This window comes from Maniola jurtina, chromosome 6 (assembly GCF_905333055.1).
Source record: "Maniola jurtina chromosome 6, ilManJurt1.1, whole genome shotgun sequence".
In the NCBI taxonomy this organism is placed as follows: domain Eukaryota; kingdom Metazoa; phylum Arthropoda; class Insecta; order Lepidoptera; family Nymphalidae; genus Maniola; species Maniola jurtina.
Window position 1 is genome coordinate 12,895,094 of NC_060034.1, and position 23,631 is coordinate 12,918,724.

A 23,631-nucleotide genomic window follows, 5' to 3' on the forward strand; every position below is an offset into this window, starting at 1 on the left:
TTTTTATTCATTATAGGGACGCCCTTTGTCTGCCAAAGTTGCACTTTCTGGTGCGTGGTTGCCGTTTATTCTATTATAGCTCCTTGGGACCCCCATTTCTATAGGTTTTTCGAAGTATATGTCAACTTCAGCTCCGCACCCCGTTAGGCTATCATTCATAGAGACAAATAATATTGTAACTTTATCAGCAACATAGAATTTCTGCGCAAAGAATCACCTTGAATTTTTCAACCTTATGAATTTTTCAACCTACCAGTTTTTCAAAAAGTTTTTTTTTTTTACCTAAAACTGATTACAATAGCTGCCAATCTTAGCGTAGGTAGATTTCAATATTTTGTTGATGAATTTTCATCAAACTCTTGCTTACGTTTCATTATAAAAAAAAACTTTCAGCCTAATTTGTCAATATAAGGCTTCATTCAGACAGCAAAAATCAACCGTGCCGTTTTTATTCCAGCGAAAGATGGATATTCTTACTTTTAAGGTTCACTGTGAAAAGATGTTTGAATAAATAGCAATTCTTGTCTTGTTATTGCGACGCAATAAATGGCAACACAGATCGCACAGTACAATGAGCTAAAATTTCATAAACGCTTCTCTTGCTATCGCGTAAACTCTTACTCTCTCGCTCCCTCTTACTTGCTTCTTATATTATCTCCCTCTTATGACATTAAAGAGGATTTGGAGCTGCCTTAGGTACACTTAAATACGTCTCGAGTCACGTGACCATGTGAGCCCGGCCTTTTTTTATCGTGAGGAAAATCCGTAATGGATACCACTGGCCACGGGGGAGCACAGTGGTTATGTCGGACTCCTACCGACTAAAAACCTCACGAAGTTCCATCCCACCGATGACGATGTATCACAAGGGACCTACTACGCTTCGTTACTCCGCCGCTTTAACAGTATGAATATTGACTTCTGCAACTCACTTTGCTTTTTTATTAGTGGTCAAAGTTTGACAATAATCAAGTAAAGTAACTTTAACCTATCGTGCAATTAGACCTTAGGTCTCAGGGGTAAGGGCAAATTAAAATTACGTACATACTTGAGTTACCTATTTGCAGAAGCTTAATGCACGCCACCGCGCCATTTCTTATTTATAATTCATAAACGCTTTCAAATATACATCACAACGCGAGTCAGTGGGCGTTCATGTCTGAATATACCCTAATGCGTGGGTTAAAAGCTCGTAGAAGCGGCTCTGGCAAAACAAATATTATGTTTGGACGGGCCCTAAAACAGAGCAGCCATACAATTTATACTGTACCCATTCGCCCACAGGCTAATGTTAAATATCACTTGTTACTCCATTTTAACGTTTAAGTACGAGATTGACGGTCTAAAGTAGCTTGCGAAGGTTAATTTTTATGAGTTTATTAGAAATACCTTTCGTTTATTTAAATATTCACAAAGAGATTTTTAAATTATTAGTAACGTTATAAAATTATAATAGGAAATGAATCCAAGGGAAATCTAAGGGATGATTCTGTCTTTAAATAATAAGTTAACTGTATGATGCCCTCGATTTCGTAAAGTAGCATATTTTCCTTAAAGAAACTAGTTATTATTTTTTAGGTCGTAGGTACCTACTTCAAACTTTTCCGAATGAAGTGCGTTCAAAGCTTTAAAGGTGAAGGAAATTATTGTGAAGAAAACTGCATGAGAGTTCCCCATAATGTTCTCAAAGGTTAGTGAAGTCTGCCAATCCACACTTGGCCAGTGTAGTTTGAATGGTTTATTGGTTTGTTGGTTTGTCCGTAAATCATGCCGCAACGTACCAACCGATAAGTATAGTTGAAGACCTGCAGGGTTATGCTGTATCTCAGTGGCACACTAATTTCGTGAAAATTTCTAATAATTAAATGTCAAACTCAAATTTTCTATTCGCTAACGTCAGTTTTTAACCAAGATGACGTCATAGACAATGACTCTCGATCATAGCCATTAATGGGATGGAATAGAAACCGGAAATGCTTTTTCACGTATGTTTTCGTATCGATAGTTTTTAAAACTCTATTCACTAAGCAAAAATGACAGTTTGTAATTAGAAACTTTATTAGGTGGCTACAATCGTTTTAACAACTAGTCGGGACCAGTGTTTTGCGACTCGCCACTATAATCCGTCCGTTTTATAGAGGTAATAATTTTTTAGCAATCTCAACGAATGTAGAGATGTTTCAATTTCGAAGGATTTTTATTAATTACAAATCGGCTGAATTCCGCTCGGTTTTTCAGAAAAATATATTATAGTAAAAAATTGATACCTAGTACCTAGGTACTTACCTATTAGTTGTAAAAAGGTAAGTATAATAATCTATACTAATAAATAAAATTGGAGTGTCTGTCTGTAATTTCGAAATAACTACCTCATATTAAGCTCATATAGTTATTTGAACGATACCAACACTGAATAACACGTTTTTAAAATTTTTGTCTGTCTGTCTGTCTGTCTGTTTGAAAAGGCTAATCTTTGGATCGGTTGAACCGATTTTGACGGGATTTTCACAGACAAGTAGAGGATTGACCAGAGTGTAACATAGGCTACTTTGTTAACCGACTTTCAAAAAGGGAGTTGTGTTTTTCACTTATGTACACCGAAATCTCCGAGATTTCTGAACCGATTTGAGTAATTTTTTTTTTAATCGAAAGAGGAACTTTGTGACATTGTTTCATAAAAAAATTGGATTCCAACGCCTCAATCCTGATGCTGCAGAGGACCTCACCATCACTACTGATGGGATTTAGAAACTGTCGGTTATAAATTTAAATGTTTTTACGTGGTACAGAAACACGTTACATCCCGGGGAATACAAAAGTTCCCACGGGATTTCAGATCCTAAATCCACGCGGGCGAAGCTGCGGGCATCAGCTAGTATAAAGTAAGGTTGGTTCGTCGGAGTTAAATTATTGTTATTTTGTAAGCAAGTAGGTACTATATTTTGTGGTTATGTTAATGTTGTAGATAATAATTAAAAAAAAAATATGGCTCGTGCCGTATTGATGGGGCATGCTGAAGAGCAGCGCCAACAAACGGCGCTACGGGTCCACAGGCGCAGGCTGCGCGATATGTATAACCCAATGGAGCTGCCAGAAACAGAGTTCATTGCGAACTTTCGTTTGAGCAAGGCTGGCTACCAGCAGGTGTTAGAGGAACTCGGGCCTCACCTCCTCTATCGACCCATCGCAAGAGTTCGAATTTGCGCACAGAGACTTTTCATTTTGGAGGCATCGAAATAGACAAAATATGCTTCATGATTTCGTTCAAATTGTGTGCTGAAGGAATAATTAGGTAGGTACACAATAAAAGCATTCAAGAATACTGTAATTCTATAGTCATTCAATAGTCATAATTCAAAGTTAGGTACTACAAAACACTAATCTATGCAAAACACAAAACCGTTTAAATTCAAGTCAAAGTTCAAACTGATGTAACAAAAACTCTTTGTATATTTTTTAATGTCAATAATAATAAATAAAATAAAATAAATAAATAAATGTAATGTCAATGTCAAATGTCCATAGATAATAATTAAAAACTAGTCGAAGTCGAACAATTTAAAAAGTCTTACATTTCTACTACGCTACCTGTCAGGCAGAGATATTTAATTTGGCCATATAAAGTCGATAAAATACGCTACTATGTTAATGTTGGCCAACTGCCAAGTGTTAGATACTCGTAATTAGTTAGCCACGCATTCGATACGGAATAGAAAAACACGTGACCTAAATTTCATGGATTTCTAACTGCACTCAATGTCTAACGAAAACTTTCAAAGATACAGAATAGCCCTGCTGGAGAGTGACAAAAGCTACTTTTATTCCGGAAAATCAATCCCAGGGGATTTTGAAAAACCTAAATCCATGTGTTCGATGTCGCAGGCATCAGCTAGTAGTTTCCATAAACTGTTATCATATGTAGACCAATTAGCAGCTATTCCCCGAACGATCGCTTGTTTTCAGCTGCAATTGAAGGGGCGGATTATTATTTATTAGCAGCTTAAGCTTCCATCGAGACGCTCAGGGGCGGCTCGGGCGTCCGAACGAGAGCTCAGCGTAGATTATTGCATTTCAAAATTCAGGATGTCAGAACCGTAATACCGAACAACGGTATTTAAAGAGTCAATATTGAAAACTTGACACAACGTTCTCAGATGGTGTGAAGTGGCGCCATGGATTCTTTTATTTTATCAACTTCACCATCAATCATTATATTCATCAACCCATCGCTGGCGCACTACTGAGCACGGGTCTCCTCTAAGAATGAGAAGGGCCTGACTCTGGCCACAGTTCACGACGCTGTCAAAGTGCGAATTGGCAGACTTCTCACGACACCTTTGAAAACATTATGGGGAACTCTCAGGGATACAAGTTTCCTCACGATGTTTTCGCGGTGAAAGAAAACGGCGTAATATGCGATAATTCCAACTCTCCTCCAGCGTTCACATCCTTCCTACGACATACGTGGCCCCGTCCAGCTCTACTTAAGGGCCGCCACTCTCGAACGATGTCATTCAAGCTATAGTTGGCTAAAAAGTATCATCATCATCATCATCAGCCTGTGAACGTCCACTGTTAGACATAGGCCTTCCCAAAAGAGCGCCACCACACCCGGTCCTCAGCCTTCCTCATCCAGCCACTTCCCGCCAGCCGCTTTATATCGTCAGTCCATCGTGCTGGAGGGCGTCCCACACTACGCTTGCTTATACGGATACGGTCTCCACTCAAGGACTTTCCAGCTCCAACGGCTATCGCCTCTACGACAGGCATGACCCAAAAACATATGTAGGTATATATCGTAAAATGATGCCTACATTCACACGACTCGCTTTGTACACTATAAAGGGTAAATGAGCTACATAGTCATCACCTAAATTCGGGGCAATTACTAAATTGTCAGTGATTTATGGCCACTAAACTAGCGCACCGTGTTCAGCTCCGGACCATGTTACACAACTTTACAACAATGAACTAACCACACAGGCATTCACGTTGGGCTAAAGCTGCGGTTAATTATTTACTTTGTTAGCTATTGCTGCTAACAATACGGGTTGACAACAGGAAATTAAACAAAAACTTTGAACAATGTATCCAGAAACTTATAGCATGAGTGCCGAGTTGATATATGTAAGTACCTACTACTCGTCGAGCCATTATGAGTCAATGCCATTATACCTGCCTACCTACTATAGATATTATCTTACGTTTATATTACATTTATATCGTGTGTATACAGGGTGTTTGGTAATTAGTACCTATATAATGACGACACGTACCCATGCTACTTTGATCTGATAAACACAATGCTGAAGAACAATGACGAAATAAAATTATACCCATACAAAATTAAAAAAAAAAATTACAAAGTTTTCATGACTCTAACGTGCCCTAACTCACTGAGATCGTTGGCCATCTTTAGATAGGCCGAGGCCAACGATCACAGTGAGTTGGGGCACATTAGGGCCATGAAAACTTGGTCATAAAAAAATTAGAATTGTGTATGGAAATTTTTATAATTCTATTTCGTCATTTTACTTCAGCATTGTGTTTATCAGATCAAAGTAGCATGGGTACGTGTCGTCATTATATACTAATTACCAAACAACCTGTATAAAAGGAAAAGCTAACTCAGTGATTGACTGCACTATCAACGCACAGCTCAAACTACTTGACTGATTGGGCTGAAAGGCATGAAGATAGTTATTATATAGACATCCGCTAAGAAAGGATTATACCTATTATAGGAAGTAAATACCTAAAGGGGTAAAACAGAGGTTTGTTTGTGTAGTCCACGCGGACGAAGTCACGGGCATAAGCTAGTAGCACAGTAACGTATAAAATTCGTGCTTAGTTTAAAATTATTTAGACAACCCGGGTTGATTTTAAATTCCGTTGAATGGTAGAAATCTGGTAAAAGCTATTGTAAGTAACAAAAATATTTCTATTGCCCACAGTATCATCAGCGCAACGCGAACTCGGCAAGGGTATGCCGTCGAATACCTCGGCGACTTCACCACCAGCGGCGGAGAACGTGATTCGGCCAGGGGTGGCGATCGACGTCCCCCGCCCCACCCCTCGCACTGGACCCTACTTCGACTTGGCGGCCTCCAAGAATGTCACCGCGCTGCTTGGCAAGACCGCCTACTTGAATTGCCGAGTCAAAAACTTAGGAAATAAAACGGTAGGTAAACGATTTCAGAATATTTTGTGGAACATTTTGTACGAAGATATTTTCGTCAGACGATAGTTCCGTTTGACGATTAACGTACTTACTTGTAAAAATTTATCCATACTAATATTATAAATGCGAAAATGTGTCTGTCTATCTGTCTGTCTGTCTGTCTTTTCACGGCCCAACAGTTTAACCGATTCTGACGAAATATGGTACAGGGTTAGCTTATATCCCGGGGACGGACATAGGCTACTTTTTATCCCGGAAAATCAAAGAGTTCCCACGGGATTCCTAAAAACCCATCCGCTTAACCGATTTGTATGAAATTTGGTACCGAGGTAGCTTGCGTCCCTGTAATTGACATAGGCTTTTTATCCCGGAAAATCAAACAGTTCCCACGGGATCTTTAAAAACCTCAATCCACGCGGACGAAGTCGCGGGCATACTCTAGCTAGCTAGAATATAAAAACATTGTGAAGAAATCTGAATACCTGAGATTTCTCCATAATGTTCTCAAAGGTGTGTGAAGTCTGCCAATCCACACTTGACCATCGTGGCTCACTAACCACAAATTCTCGGTTTTCAGATTTATCCCTTTTCCTGTGCTATATGGCAATGCTACCTGCTAAACATGATTTTAGGTCAACGGGATGTATTCTAGGTTTTAATTCCCTTGACAGACAAACAGACAACGAAGAGATCCTAAAAGGGTTCCTTTTTCTCTAGAGATATGGAACCGTAAAAACTAAAGTATTGTTTGGAATGCAACCGAATAACTACTACCATTATTAGAACAAATCCCCAACAGAACTTAACACCTACGATCACACTAATGTCGCAGTTTTACGAGTATATCGTAAAACTGTGCTAGTGCTAATATAATAAAGGCGAAAGTTTATGTATATGTATATGTGTGTGTGTGTGTGTTTGTTACTCCTTCACGCAAAAACTACTTGACGGATTTGGCTGAAAATTGGAATGGATATAGATAATAGCCTGGATTAGCATATAGGGTACTTTTTATCTATGAAAATTAAAGAGTTCCCAAGGGATTTTGAAAAAATCCAATTACACGCGGACGTAATCGTGGGCATCGTCTAGTTAAATATAAAACTGCAACGTGATATAAAGCTCGCTATGGAAAGATTACGAGAGTGTATCATGAATTCACGTTTCAAAAATAGGTAGCGCATACCCAAATAGAAAAGGCAAGTGCACACGTTCACACTAACGAGTCCCTCTTATTGCGGAGCTAACGTCCAATTTACATAGCGGTGTACCACAAAATCCTCGTTTTAAAATGAAAGGCAACAATAGCACAATGCAACTTTAAAGTCGCTATTGTGGGGGAAACTTTATAAATAAAAGTCTCATTAAGCCGTGATGCGTCCGGCGCATCTTGTATATAACACTTCTATATAACGAGATGGCAACCGTCCACACGACTGTTTTAATATTATTCACTGACTGCAAAGTAACGTCCTTTCTTCAACATATTACGTAATGAGGTTATTAATGCATTTTTACACAACTGCCTCAAAAAAGGAGTGTAATGTTTTCATGGTTCATTTATGTATGCAAGTTTCTTTGTTCCATGATACTTCTGAATGCTTGAACAGATTTGAATATATGGGGATTAGGGCATAAAAAACTACTTTTATTTTTGATATCCTAAAACATAACTACGCAAGGTATCCGAACCAGCCTAGATTAATTTAACGAATCAAAAGCACGTGTAAAGTTTATTTGAATAAAAAATCTTTCTATGTTCTTTAATGTTTACCATTTTTCATAGAGATGTGAATTTCAAATAGGTAAGTATTACGAGTCAGGATATTTGCGTAATCTAAACGCTTCACATTTTCTTTCTCTCGCGTTGATGTCGGTGGTGTAATGGGTGTTTTATTTTAATGCAAGTGCTCTCCTAAAGTGTTTTGATGTGATATTTTTAAAACACTTTAAATTTCTTTCATATTATGAAAATCTTGCTGGTTCAGTGTGTTTTGACCTTAATAGGTTTCTACTCGTATTCTGTGAGGTCAATTATGAAATTTATAATTTCACGACTAATCTAATGGAATGCTTTGGCTGCGACGAGTTAGTTGTGATTATTAAAACAAGATTAGGGATCGATCCGGACCTCAAACTTTTCAGAGTTATGTGCTTTTTAAGCAATTAAATATCACTTGCCTTAACGATGAAGGAAAACATCTTGAGGAAACCTGTATGCCTGTGGGTTATCCTTGTTCTCAATGGTCTGTGAAGTCCGCCAATCCGCACTTGGTCAGCGTGGTGGACTACGGCCAAGTACTTCTCATTATGAAAGGATCCGTGGTCAGTAATGAGTCAGCGATGGGTTGTTTATAATAAAGAGTAGTTTTGAACTGGTTTTGTTTGGCAAACCATTCGCGGTATGTTCGTTAATATCATGATTGATAAAAAGTACGTTTCATTTGGTTAACAGATGGGTCAAGGAGCACCCCATTCCAGATCTACTGTGAAACAGGTACTGCCGAGCGATTTATCATTCTAATACAATGTGTGTAACAACCGATATTCTGGTTTGGGTATAATAAGCTGTCGAATCCCTTCATCACCTTGCTATCTTTTGTGAGAGTCGTAGTCAAAGGCAAGTCAAGGCAATCAGACTTGCAATCGGTTAAAAAATAAAGTCGGATTTAATTTCTTTACAATGATTGTCATCGTTGTAAATCGATTCCGAGATACCGATACGAACCGACGTTGAACACAAGTTACTTGTACGGAGTTTCACAAGCTACGATCTTATACCGTCTGGTTAAAGTGGCTACCTGTGACTCGTCTGATTTGGTCTATCTACCAAAACCTAGTGAGGTGCCAAGGGGAATTATCGGGTGCGAGGTCGCCACTCCAACACCTTGAGGCCCCAACGTTTATCGGTTCTTCAAACTATGCGCCCTGCCCATTGGCACTTCAGCTTCGCAACCCATTGAGGTTTGCCGGTTATTCTGGTTCTCTGGATCTCTCCGTTTCTGATTTGATCACATGGAGAAACTCTGAGCTCTTGCTGCCCGCTGATATTTACAATCATAGGTAACATTAATCAACCGTCTCAGAATGAAATTAAACGCTTAACACCAGATGAAAATTAATGATGATAGTTTAAGATAGAATATGATTGTGATTTCAAAGTAAAATCCGCTTTTGTGAAACCTAACAATGACTCTCATATAATCCTCATTAGAAGCAATGAAAAGCTCTGAATGAAGAAGATAAATTACAGCCGAGTCTTAGTCTAGTAATAATAAAATTAAAGGGTTTAAATATTAAGTCCATTTTGATATTCAAATGAGATTTCATGTCTTGACGTCCACTGTTGAACATTAGGTCTCTAACAAGTGTAAATTAAAAATTTATAACACCCCCGACAAGTGAAGGTTACAGTAACTAGAAAAGAGCTGATAACTTTCAAACGGCTGAACCGATTTTCTTGGATTATAGCTAAGAACACTCTCGATCAAGCCACCTTTCAAACAAGAAAAACTAAATTAAAATCGGTTCATTAGTTTAGGAGCTACGATGCCACAGACAGATACACAGATACACAGACACACAGATACACACGTCAAACTTATAACACCCCTCTTTTTGGGTCGGGGGTTAAAAAGGATTTCCGTACTTAGCAGTTTTACGTCATTATCTCCAGCAGATCTCTACAACGGTTTTGATATTATCAGAGCAGTAGGTACCTGGCAACATTGCAGCATCTACAGTGATTAATTTTGAGATATAAAGCGGCCGCAAAAGAAAGCGAAAGACAAGAAGCTCCCTGCAATGGAACGGGATTACTAAAATCTATCCATGTTATTATAGAAATAATTTGGTTAAATGTTCGCGTAATGAGTTGCGCACTGTACAATTTCTCAGAAGTCATCCTTGAAAAGGTCTGAATGAAGATGATAAATGAGAGACAAACTCAAATCTAATGATATTAGGAAGCATTAATCTCAACATAACATTATAAATTATAATATTATTCAAGCAGTATTCATACTGAGTTTATACAACAAATTGATAAATGGTCTAGACTTGTATAGTCTTCATTTTACAAAACCTCTTGAGGTACTTTTAAAATTCTTAAATCTTATTAAAAATTTAAATTAATTTTAATATTCAATCTAAGATGAATCGAAGTATTCAAGTTCTTATTTAGCGATTGAACAACTACACAGACCAAAATAAAAAATGTACATAAATAAGTAGATTATTATAAAAGAACACATAAACGAATATTTGCAAAAAAATTACACCCCCAAAATGATCTTGAATGGGTTATAATAATCTACATTCAAGTACTTAATTCATTTTCATGATACACAAGAACATTTTGGCTTCACTTCCAAAAATACTCATGGAAATCTATTCCTGAAAATCTTAGAAGAAAGATTGTGTTACGTTAATTTAATTATATTCCGAAGAAAGCAATAATTGGTATTTTGATATTGTTCAAGATACGTGTAATTACCGGAATGGCGGATTTCATTATCATTACCTTTTGACTACGAAGTATATCTAATGCCTGTTTATTCAAGCTAGTTGATGACTCGTGATACAATATGATAATAAATCATAAATAATTTAAATTTTTGTAGGAATATGAAAGTATACATTATGAATAACTCAATATTTAAAAAAAACCCCGACACAAAAACTTCTATAAGAAAACTGGAAAAGAGCTGATGACTTTCAAACGGCTGAACCGATTTTCTTCGATTAAAGATAAAAACACTCTCGATCAAGCCACCTTTCAAACAAAAAAAAAACTAAATTACAAGGGTAAATTAAAAATTTATAACACCCCCGACAAGTGAAGGTTTCAGTAATAACTAGAAATGAACTGATAACTTTCAAACGGCTGAACCGATTTTCTTGGATAATAGCTAAGAACACTCTCAATCAAGCCACCTTTCAAACAAAAAAAACTAAATTAAAATTGGTTCATTCGTTTAGGAGCTACGATGCTACAGACAGATACACAGATACACACGTCAAACTTATAACACCCCTTTTTTTGGGTCGGGGGTTAAAAAAATCTATATTTATTGAGTTTTGCAACTAAGTCACAATAAATTCACATACAGCTCACACTCATAAGTTTAGAAACGAGCAAACGCTTATGTTTAGAAGCTGTATATTGGGACCTTCAAACGAATAGTGAATAAGCATCTTCTAGGCAGGTGCGCTTCACATTAGCCTGCATCGTTACCTACTATTTGGTTTAGTCAAACGCATGCCTATATAGTTTTAAAAAAATGCGTCCATGTGGCATGGCTCAGTGTCGCACTGTTTTGCTCTGACGTGAAACGGCCTTCACGATCGTTGTGGATAACATTACAGTTTGTAACACCACGTAGCACCTTCTACCTTCTACCGCTATTAACAAAAAAATAATGAGATCGTAAGTTCTGTTTTTATTCAATACCGCACGCATGTTTGAGGCCGTAACCCAGTTCCGAAGTTAATTGAATCAGGCTGTTGGACTAGAACCAGGCCACTATTTTGTGGTAATCGTTTGTGCGCACTTTACTTACACCTTTATGGGTATTTTTCTCTTAGTAGTTACAGTAAAAAGTTATTAAGGCGAAGGTTAAATATGTAATGCCTTTCAAATAACGAATAGGTAGTTACATAAATTTTGGACTGCACCCAAATAGAGCTGTTTCAATTGAATTTGATAGTGTCTTTTACATGCATTTGTATACTAAAATTGTAAAAGTTTGTTTATTACGCAAAACACAGACAGGATCGATCTAGAAAAAAACGCAGTTCCTCTTAAGTACCTATCTAGATTCTGGGTATTTAAAAAAGTTTTTTTTTTTGTCTATTTGTCTGTGTGTCTAGGTTCGTTCGTGTATCGTTTTGACACACTTAAAAAAAATAGTCAAGTATGAGTCTGACTCACATACGAAGGGTTCCAAATTATCGTAAAAGAAATAATACTTAAATTCTTTTAACTTTCATGGCGGTGATTTTAAAATTTTTATTTATTTATTTGTTATAGCGGCAACAGAAAAACACATATGGTAAAAATTTCAACTCTCTACCTATTACAGTTCACGAGATACAGCCGGCTGACAGACAGACAGACAGACAGACGGATGAATGGACAGACATACAGATGGACTGTGGAGTCTTAGTAATAGGGGTCCCGTTATTGGCACCTCGGGTACGGAACCTTAACAATATTTATCAGCAATTCAAACGTTCTTGTAAAATAAAGACCAGAAAATGTAGACTTTGGTCTGAATTCCATAAAATCTACTCCTAAGTCTATGGGTAGCTACTTTATATAACTAGTGCCTATTAGAAATTACATTGTGTACTAAAACCAACATGTTCACAGCTTATTACCGCTTGCATTCTATGCATATGGCGTAGGTCACAGAACGTAGGTATAATGTTTTGTCCAAGTGCAAGTGTGGGTAACAGACTAATAAGTTTACATTTTAATTTAATACCAGGCACATTTTCGAGTCTCCTTTGCACATTTGGAACTGTTTTAATAAAGGAACGTTATCATAGTATTATAATAAAAGTGTTTACTTACATTAATTCTATTCTGAAGTTTAAGGTTTTTGTGAGATAAATAATTGATGCACGCTTTGTGTTTCGTTTCTCACAGATTCATCATTTGACGGTTAGACATAGCTAGATTATAAATCATAATCAACATAATTTTTTCCGCCTAATCAACTATCGAAAATCCATGCGTTATAGTGCCTTTATAACATAATTTTGATGTCCATTCACAATCTCGCTTGTAAGTAGGTACTTTGTCCCTAGAATCACAATTCACAAGAAAGGTTATTAAGAAATTTCACCTGAGAGAAACCAGAGTGGATCAGCTACCTTGTCATATTGGTCTAAAATCCAATCATATTTTACTTGATGTGTCTATAATATCAATAAGCGTATGTGTATAAAGTTAAAGAATATATAGAAGCTTAAGGAATACCTGTTATTTATTAACCTATTGATATACCTACTTATTTAACAGATAATTGGAAAAAATACTGAGCAATTAAAATTATTATCGTATTTCAGTAGGTAGATGGTATAAGTAGGTAGGTAGGTCCTTCATAATAATTAGTCCATAGCAATTAAATTAATAAGTTAATTTTGTCCATGCTGGCATATTATTGAATTTTAAACTTCTAATTAGCCTAACTAACGAATCAATTAGAAATAATAACGATATCAAAATTAGCAGCTCTATTAAGTAGGTAGAGCTTCAGCGCAATATGGCGCTAAAAGCAAATAGCAATTTCGAGTATAATGCTATGTAGAAGATCTTAATACAGTTTCATGAAGAGTCTATCGCTTTAACAGGTTCAGCTAAAAGACTCGTTAGTTTAGATTTTTATACAGAAATGTCCACAAGCTCGTAACGTTTATTTTCGTAGCTAATTCAAAATAAACAAGCAACACTAGATGAAGCTTGAGTGCGATTTTATCTGCATTAATTAGATATTTAAAAATTCCGTATTAATTAATTGATGCAATAACTATCCACTGGAAGTGCATCCAGTGTAAGCTTATTCATCCTTAAGTTTATAAGCTTTTTTAGGTTTTAAAAATCCCGTGGGAGCTTTATGATTCTCGGTGATAAAAACTTGCTTTTATCTATCTCTGGGATGTAAGCTATTTCCGTAACAAATAGATGATGCCCATTACGTAGGTCTTTTATTAGGTTATTAGGTTTTTCAAAAATCCCGTGGGACCTTTTTGATTTTCCGGGACAAAAAGTAGTCTATGTTCAAACATGGGATGCAAGCTATCTTTGAACCTATCAGACGTCTTTGGTTAAATGGATGGGCCATGAAAAGATAGCAGCAGACAGACATACCTACACTTTCGGACTTAATCTTTTGGCAAGATCGGTGCAGGGGAAAGGTGAGAAAGGGTAACAAATAGATAGCCAGACACACTTTCGCATGCTTTCGCATTAGTATTTTTTTTTGCTGGTACTCCTAGTTCGTAGTAGGTACTTACTAACTACCGACCCCTTGGAACTGGGTCACGCTCACACCACTCTCACGCCTTAGAACGATCTGTGATATCATTTTAATGTGCTCTACATTTATGAAAGTGTTGACTTGTATAATGAGTGCAAGTCATTAGTATAACTACGACCTTGTAACTTTGCATTCAACTTGTTGGAGCAACCGCCCGCGGCTTCGCCACCGTCGTGGGAGTATCGGAAAATTCAGCCTTATTCCTTGTCTACATCATAAATGGGCTCTCAGTGCAAAATTTCGGCTTTCTAGGTCCAGAGGATTGGGCAGGGCGTTGATGAATCAGTCAGTGTGTACTTTATGAGCGAACACTCGCCAACAAACTGCTATTGCAGTTTGGCGAGATGTGAATAATTATAAGTAGGTAATTCGTGTTAGTGCATTATAATAAACTGAATGATGCCCGCAGCTTCGCCCGATTTCTCTCTTTCAAAGAACTCTTTGCTTTTCCGGCTTATAATACCTATATAAAAAGAAGGGTATTTGCTAAAACTTTGTCACATGAATGCTTCCACTAGAAGCCACATAGATGACAGTGCTACGCGTGCGAAGCGGGCCACTAATTTATAGTGTCTTAGTTTATTTTCATTTATTTTTAACCTCCGACCTAAAAAGAGGGGCGTTATAAGTTTGACGTAGTATCTGTGTATCTGTCTGTGGCATCGTAGCTTCTAAACTAATGAACCGATTTAATTTAATTTTTTTTAGTTTGAAAGGTGGCTTGACCGAAAGTGTTCTTAGCTATAATTCAAGAAAACCGGTGCAGCCGTTTGCAAGTTATCAGCTCTTTTCTAGTTACTGTAGCCTTCACTTGTCGGGGGTGTTATAAATTTTTAATTTACACTTGGTTTTATTTGGATTATTGGACAGTTATGATTGAAGATAAAATAATTGAAAAATAAAAGCACAATCTACCGATCTATCAAGTTCAACTAACGCCTGCAAAAGTTGGGATTTTTATTCCATAGCACGCGCACTATCCAGGTCGTGACCTACTTCCGACAGAAATTTAATTAAATTTCAATGCTAGCACCTAGGAACTATTTGTGGTATTAGTTAGTGCATTAGGTACATCTTATAAGCTCGACTAACCACCACCTGCATCTTCAATTCTGTAGGAATTTTGAAAAATCCGGTCCAATTCCTTGTTTACGTTACAAAGAGAACCTCTGTACAGCTTTCAAGGTCCCAAGGGTTTGGGCTCGGCTTTGATGAGTTAATTAGTGATTGAGACAGGTCTTTTCTTCTAAAATAAAATGAATATCTGACTGATTGATGTATCAACGCACAGCTCAAACTACTGGACGGATCGGGCTGAAATTGGGCAGGCAGATAGCTATTATGACGTAGACATCCACTAAAAAGGATTTTTGAAAATTCAATCCCTAACGGGGGAAAATAGGGGTTTGAAATTTGTTTAATCCACGCGGACAAAGTTGCAGGCATAAGCCAGTTTTATATATTTATTTATAGTTTTCTAAATGAATTTTTTTTCTCGTATTACAATTTCGTTGTAAAGTTGTAAGACATGCAGAGTCTCTGCATGATTTTGGGTAGTAGATACACGGAATTTGGGGAGTGTTTGAGAAAGAAAAAAATCTGTGAAATTCAATTGCGATTTTATATTTTCCATGTCGTGTGTTATACTCATATCGCTCCAAAACGGTATATCAATTTGAATGGGGTTTAATGATTCGGTGGATTTAATTGAGGTGGTTCTTAGCTACATAGAACAGCTGGAAACTGAGAACGTTGGTATCTTTATGTGGTCGACAATCGACATCCAATCTACTTGCAAGAAAGGTTTTTGCTTAGGGATTTTAGGGTTCCGTACCTCAAAAGGAAAAACGGAACTCTTATAGAATCACTTGTTGTCTGTCTGTCTGTCTGTCAAGAAACCTATAGGGTACTTCCCGTTGACCTAGAGTCATGAAATTTGGCAGGTAGGTAGGTCTTATAGCACAAGTATAGGAATAAATCTGAAAACCGCAAATTTTTGGTTACATCATTTAAAAAAAATTAAAATGTGTTTCAATTATCAAAGTAAGATAATTATACCAAGTGGGGTATCCTATGAAAGGGCTTTATGTATACATTCTAAAACAGATTTTTATTTATTTTTATGTAAAATGTTGGAAAAAATACCCGAGTACGGAACCCTCAGTGCGCGAGTCTGACTCGCACTTGGCCGGTTTTTGTATTTAGTTTCTGATATGTTGAACTGTATAAGTAAGATTTGGAATATCTTCCGACGTTTGTGTTTCCTGCTACTCAAGTTAAAAGTGAATAGAGGTCTAAAAATTCAATATACGGCGATAGAAGAGGTAACTCGTTGATATAAGGGCGGCATTGTCTTCTTTGGATTATGGTAAATCTCATTTCCATTTATGAAATACTAAATGATGCCCGCGACTTCATCCGGTAGATATATGTTTAAAACATCTCATGGGAACCATGGGAACCACAGATTTTTACGGGATAAAAGTAGACTGTGTTAATCTGGGCTATAATCTATCTCCATTCCAAAATCCGCCCAGTAAATTTTGCGTGAAAGAGCACACGCGCACGCACACAGGCACACACACACCACCCACACTCATACCCACACACACACACACACACACACACAAACTTTCACCTTTATAATATCAGTGTAATTCTACTAATATTATACTTAAACGCGAAAGTTTGTATGTATGGATGGATGAATGGATGTTTGTTACTCTTTCACGAAAAACTATTGGACAAACTGAAATTTGAAATGAAGATAGATGATACCCTGTATTAACACATAGAGTTATTTTTATCCCAGAAAATCAATGAGTTTCCCACGGGATTCTTAAAAACATATATCCACGGGAATGAAGTCGCGGGCACCAGCTAGTAATGCTATAAATGATTAATTTATCTAGTTCAGAAGTAGGTATAGATTTTTATTCAATACCACGCGCATGTTTGAGGTCGTAACCTAGTTACGGGCTAATTTAATTAAGCTTCGCCGGGAGCACCTGGAAACGGGGACTGTTTGCGGTGACCGGCGCTACGTGTGGTTCTTTGACTTCAACTGCATTATTCTAATGGATTTTTAACCCCTTACCCAAAAAGAGGGGTGTTTATAAGTTTGACGTGTGTATCTGTGTGTATCTGTCTGTGGTATCGTAGCTCCTAAACTAATTAACCGATTTTAATTTAGTTTTTTTGTTTGCAAGGTGGCTTGGTCGAGAGTGTTCTTAGCTATAATCCAAGAAAATCAGTTCAGCCGTTTGAAAGTTATTAGCTCTTTTCTAGTTACTGTAACTTTCACTTGTTATAAATTTTTAGTTTACATTTGTACCGCATTGGATAGCTTATTACTAAATAATGTAATATATCAAAGGTTGAATCTGGTATACGTCAACGACTAGTCGTATACTTGTATTCAGATATTGTTAACATATAAATCGCCTAAATTACAAATATACTCCTAATTACTATGGTTGACCTAATAGATACTAAAGGTGGCGTGTGGTGACGGCAGACCAAAATAGACATGGTTCCCTCCATTCCGCCTCTTCCCGAGGGTGTCGTATGAGGAGAATATAACGGGAGAAGAGAATACAACGGAGAATCGGGCATATAATGGGCAAACCCTTCCGTTAGGAGAGACCTTTAGTCCAGCTGTGGACTGTTAAAGGTCACTGATAATACTACGGATAGTTTTTGGCGTCCGTACTTCATAAGCTCATCAAGTAATTATTCATCAAAGATTTAGAATTAGAAACACCGGCAGATACCTCATAAAACTTTTGATCAACTGTCTTAATTGAAGTAAATACCCCATTGTTTTGCAAAAACCATTGTTAATCCTTAGCTTAGAATCTTGTTTAAAGTTAAGACACCATAAAGGAATTCAAATATCCGTAAATCCTTGAGTTTTACGTCTCAAGGACCGTTAAGATGATCGCTGAATGATAAAGTTCAAAAGAAAATTGTTGTTATCGATGCTTGCTTTCAAATAAGTATCTAATTCGTAGATAATAAATTTAAAACGCTTTCTTCCCTGCATTCCCAAAATTAGAAATGGATTTTGTTACTTTATTGACGACAAGTTTTGAGTTCTCTTACTGCCAACGGTCAAGAGTTCTGAGCACAGAAGTTTGCGTTTTCTTCTGTCAAATAAATGAATACTTTTTAGACGAAGACCATAGTCATTTTCTTTTTGTTCTTTTTAATCTATACTAATATTATAAAGAGGAAACCTTTGTATTTTTGTATGTTTGTATTGAATAGGCTCAAAAACTACTGGACCGATTTTAAAATTTCTTTTACCATTACTTAGAGGGATTCTTCCGAATCCGTATAGGCTATATTTTATCCCGGAAAATAGAAAAAATAAATGTCCACCCTTGCGAAGCCGGGGCGGGTCGCTAGTTTCCTATAAGATTGAAGAAATGATACCTACTAGTTTTTAAGCCCCCAAGCAAAAAGAGTGTGTTATAAGTTTGACCGCTTAAGGCTATTTCGCATTGCCACTTCAGCTTCGCAACCCATTAAGCTATGACGGTTAGGTACATCTGGTTCTCCTCATTTCTGATTTGAACACGTAAAAAACTCCAAGCATAGGTTTCTCCATCGGCCGTTGTGTGACTCTAAGCTTTCTTCATCAATAACCCCAGATATTTTGTTACAGTTAAATATGCAAGTATCATGGGTGCGGCACAGAGACATCCATTTGCTAACTGTGGGGCGGTACACCTACACCAGCGACCAGCGGTTTCGAGCCATACACCTTCCTCATTCAGAAGACTGGACTTTACAGGTGAGTCACTTATGCTATGGATTGACTGATGGAGAACTTGACAGCAGTCATACTATGATAGGTTCATCACTCAATTCTAAAACCTATCATATTATAACCCATCGTCAGACCCACCAGAAACCCATTGTCTAACGAATACAATCGTCATACCTACTCGACTGAGTCTCCTCCTCCTCTTTCTTTGAAGTCCGTTAAGAGATTGTATGAAGTGACTGGCGAAGAGACGTTAAAAACGCAGCCCCAACGCGCGCTTCTAATTGTTATTAAAGCGTTTTCTTACGGTTTCGGTTTTTTTTTAATTGATTAGGTTCATTTACAGCTACTTATACATTAAAAATAGTACTAAGTCTAAACTTAATTGCTAAATGTTGTCGCTATTTACAAGTGAACACAACATTTACAACAACAAAATTGTTCGGTTCCTTGTATTCTAGGACCCGCTTTAGCCACGTTTACGGCGCGCGTTGTGTGTATTGGAAGCTTTAGTTTAGACTCGTTCATAAGTGAGCTATAAAATAAGTAACAGATGAAACCTGTTCCTTTCAACATTAGCAATATTCATAAAGTTAATGTGCTGTAAGAACAAAGAATACAGTCTATAAAGCTTTTATAACCACTTTACCTTTAAGTCTTTATTTGGTAAGGCCGAGCGCACACTACGCGTTTTGTTTTGAATAAATAATAATAATATACTTAGTTAATACCATACACCGCTATAAAAATATATTCCTGGACTAAAAGTACCGTACTTAAACTTTGCATACATACATAATTGGTTAGATATACGGATTACGGGCGAGCCTTGAAAAGCTAGCAGACAGACACACTTTTGCATTTATAATATCAGTATGGATTAATAGTGACTCGTGAAACCCTCTTTGTCTTTTATTGGGTTCAAATTTAATCGGTAGCTGAAACGTAATTTTAATCGCCTGTCATATTCAATTTTTAAATTTTTACTAACGGCTAATCGCTGCATTTGACATGTCATTCATCGTGTATCGAGTTAATTGGCTACCAAGCACAAGTTGGCAGATAAAGCTAGTATCTGGGGCGAGGTTTTTTTAACATGCCCGCAAGGCTTCGACCTAAAAATGTCTGCAAAATAATGAGGCTAATAAAAGAGTTTTGAATAAAAACGTATTGTGTGCTTAGCTTTACGAGTATGTTGTTAAGGCGAACGACTTATTAAAAATAATAACGAAACGATATTAAAAACGGCAAGAATTCAGCTCGATGTTTATTCAGCAGACTGGAAAATTGAGTTAGATATTATTGTTCTGAATGAAAAGAAATAAATTATGAGCTTGTGCTTTTTTACGTGACTACGAGAGTGTTGTTATTACGTCAGCGTGTGTGTGAGTAGTGTGTGTGTGTGTGTGTGTGTGTGTGTGTGTGTGAGAGAGAGAGAGAGAGAGTGACTGTGTGTGTGCGCGAGCTTGAATGCGTACGTGCATATATGCGTGAATTATTTGAAATAAAATTATATCATTATAATCCTTCAAAATTATTCCATAAAGTAGTGCTTTTTGCCATCCAATAAATGCCAGCCACTTTTTGGATGTCGTCACGCAACCTGGTCGCGGGAATGTGAGTGGCATTTTAAAGAGTAAAGAGCGTGCAAAACAAGAAGTCTAATCAGAACAAGGACTGCACTTTGTACAAAAACAGATCTCAGCCGGGCTGGTGTATCTAATCCTAGGCTCCGGCTGAGACCAAGCACTGCACAGACTAATCAGTTTTTCGAACTGACCGGTACGGCGTCCACACGTATGCACTTAACTGCGCAAACTGACTTGTGTAGGTAAGGTCTCAGGTAAGACGGAGCGTGTAGTCGAAGCTTTAGTCTATGACCTGCGCAAACCGTCATGTTGCAACTTTAGATTGGACTACTTGTTTTGCATCACTGCAGTAGGGGCCTAGTCAAGTTTAACTAATCTATATTTTTGTTTCAGATAAAATATCCCCAGCACAGAGATTCTGGTATCTACGAGTGCCAGATATCAACGACCCCACATATGAGCCATTTTATACATTTAAACGTCGTTGGTAAGTAAACTAAGAATAGGTACAGTCGCTCATTTGACTAGTAGTCAACTAGTCAAATGAGCGACTTTTCATCAAACGTCAAAACGTCAACGGATCGACGTAAATATTTGTTTGGGCACAGTTAAAGACTTAGAGAGTGCCATAGGTTACATTTATCTGAAATTACATTATCATTATCATTATTACAGATAATTAAAAAGTCCCCGTGGCTATTTAAAAATCTAAATCCACGCGGTTGAAGTCGCTGGCATCAGCTAGTTTGTTATAATGACCTCATGGACCTATCAATACTTCAATAACCTATACTTACTATATTTGTGTGTATTTTTGGTTAATTTATTGATGCATCCACACTGCATAGGTTCCTTTTGTAGCAACTGGCAACGTACGTACTGGCAACCTTATTCACGTTCTGTTAGGAGTTTTCGGTAATCAATCGTTTCGCATTTGGGAAACGTTATACACATAGTAGGTAGCTGATGGATAGTTATTATAATAATAATAATCAGGGGATTCAGTAATTAATTATGTAAACACTAACGTGATTTAAAATTAATTACACATAGTTTCATGTTAGCGTACAGCTAACTTTAGATACCTAATAATGTTTTGTTTATCAATTTTAATAAATTATTATAATAACATTCCTATTATATTACTATCTGATACCATATTAATATGATATTGACCGCCCACGGTTTTACTTGATGAAAATATAAATAAATCCTCTTCATTCTATATCGCGTAGTATAGTGCTCTTGTCTACATTATAAAGGGTGCCTTTTTACAAAATTTCAGTTTCTATAAGACAGTCAGTGAGTGAGTCAGTTTTCTTCTTATAGATATTGATGTGATTGATTGTATTCCCATAAAATTAGTGCGGAAGTTAATAAAAATGAAATTATAATAAGAAGGTACTTCCGATTTTCGACTTTATAACATAATAATTACCGGTTTCACAAAGAACTTTTCACAAAGAACATTGAAGTATCATAAACCAACATTCAACGTTGAATTTCGTTAAAAAGTTTCGCCAAGTATGAGTCACGGGCGCCCACAAGTTAGCGGATACTAAAATGTTTACGTTTGAACAAGTTCGTTAATTATGTGCGGCATATTAATGGCACGCACGAAACATAAGCCCCTCTCCAACATTTGTGCCGTTCTTTCGCATGCTAAAGTGAGACGAATTTAATTAGTTCTTCACGTTTCAAGACATTTTAGGAGGGAGGGTCAGCGTTGTGACAGCACGTCTTCTTTGCCTAAGAAAAGATACGACGAATTATGCATACTAAACTTTTATTTACTTACTAAAAATTTAATCCTCTAGTATTGTATAATTAAACCCGCAGCTTCGCCAGCGTGGATTTCGGTTTTTAAAAATCCTGTAGGAACTCTTCGATTTTCTGGGATAAAAAGTAGTCTATGTCCTTCCCCGGGATGCACCTTAAGTCTGTGCCAAATTTAATTAGAATCGGTTCAGCGGTTGGGCCGTGAAAACGTAGCAGACAAACAGACAGACAGACAGACAGACACACTTTCGCATTTATAATATTAGTATGGATGGATATACCTACAGTTCGTTTTTTGTGTCACGAATATTAGGCAGTTCTTACAGCCATATTTACTATCGGAAGCTACATGATGTAATATAGTAATTTTATTTATATCTTTTGAAAAGGTTAGTTAAACTGAAATAAGTAGGTAGGTACCTCTTGCCCGCTTGAATCGACACTTTATCTATACATATAATAAAATTGTAGAAAAGTGGTGTCTGTACAATGGAAATATATAAAAAAAAGTAGCAGGGGTTGTTATTATATCGATGTTTGTCTGTTTGTCTGTGTGTTTGTGCACGCTAATATCAGAAACGGCTTATTCGATTTAGATACGGTTTTCACTAATATATTGTAGTAAGCTTCACTTAACATTTAGTGTTTCTTTCATGTCAATCGGTTCATGAATAAAAAAGTTATGTCAATTTAAAGAATCACGGCGAACATTTTTAACGTACAGAGTACGTACTACACGCCTCGCGCCTGAGCGTCCGTGGCTATATAAAGCGCGCTGATTCCACGCGAACGAAGTCGCGGGCACAGCTAGTCGTCAAATAAAATCGCAATAATGGATTTACTTTTTTGCTACTTGTACTTGGATTTTTAAAAACCTAAATTCACGTGCAAAAAGTTGCGGGCATTATGTGTTTGGTACAGAGTTATAGAGACAGCTTGCATCTTGGAGACTTATACATATAGTGGTACTTTTTATCCCAGATAATATAATCAGAGTTCTCATGGGAGTTTCAAAAACCAAATCCACGTGAAAGAAGTCGCGGTCATTGCCTAGTATTTTTTATACTTATTCAGAATCTTTTAAAAGCCTGTCGAAATCTGCGACATCGTTCCAAAAAATGCCACCATCTTGGTTCAATCTTATAAATTAATATCTCGATGTAAAAACATGGCCGACATTAACGATGTTTATCGCCCCGTTTATTATCAAGCAATAAAACTCCGGGCCGACAACCCGGGAGAATTGTAAAAAACGTCTTCGCGACA

General features: G+C 37.0%; 1 protein-coding gene across 3 annotated transcripts in view; it reads left to right on the top strand.

Moving 5' to 3' along the window:
- The window catches only part of LOC123865880 (tyrosine-protein phosphatase Lar-like), a 106,568-nt gene that overhangs the window by 77,870 nt on the left and 5,067 nt on the right, over window positions 1-23,631 (top strand). For all 3 annotated transcript variants that reach the window (XM_045907081.1, XM_045907082.1, XM_045907083.1), the window contains exons 3-5: window positions 5,955-6,181; window positions 18,896-19,024; window positions 20,980-21,073. In XM_045907081.1, the coding sequence (XP_045763037.1) occupies window positions 5,955-6,181; window positions 18,896-19,024; window positions 20,980-21,073 (450 nt within the window). The remainder of the gene's footprint in view (window positions 1-5,954; window positions 6,182-18,895; window positions 19,025-20,979; window positions 21,074-23,631) is intronic.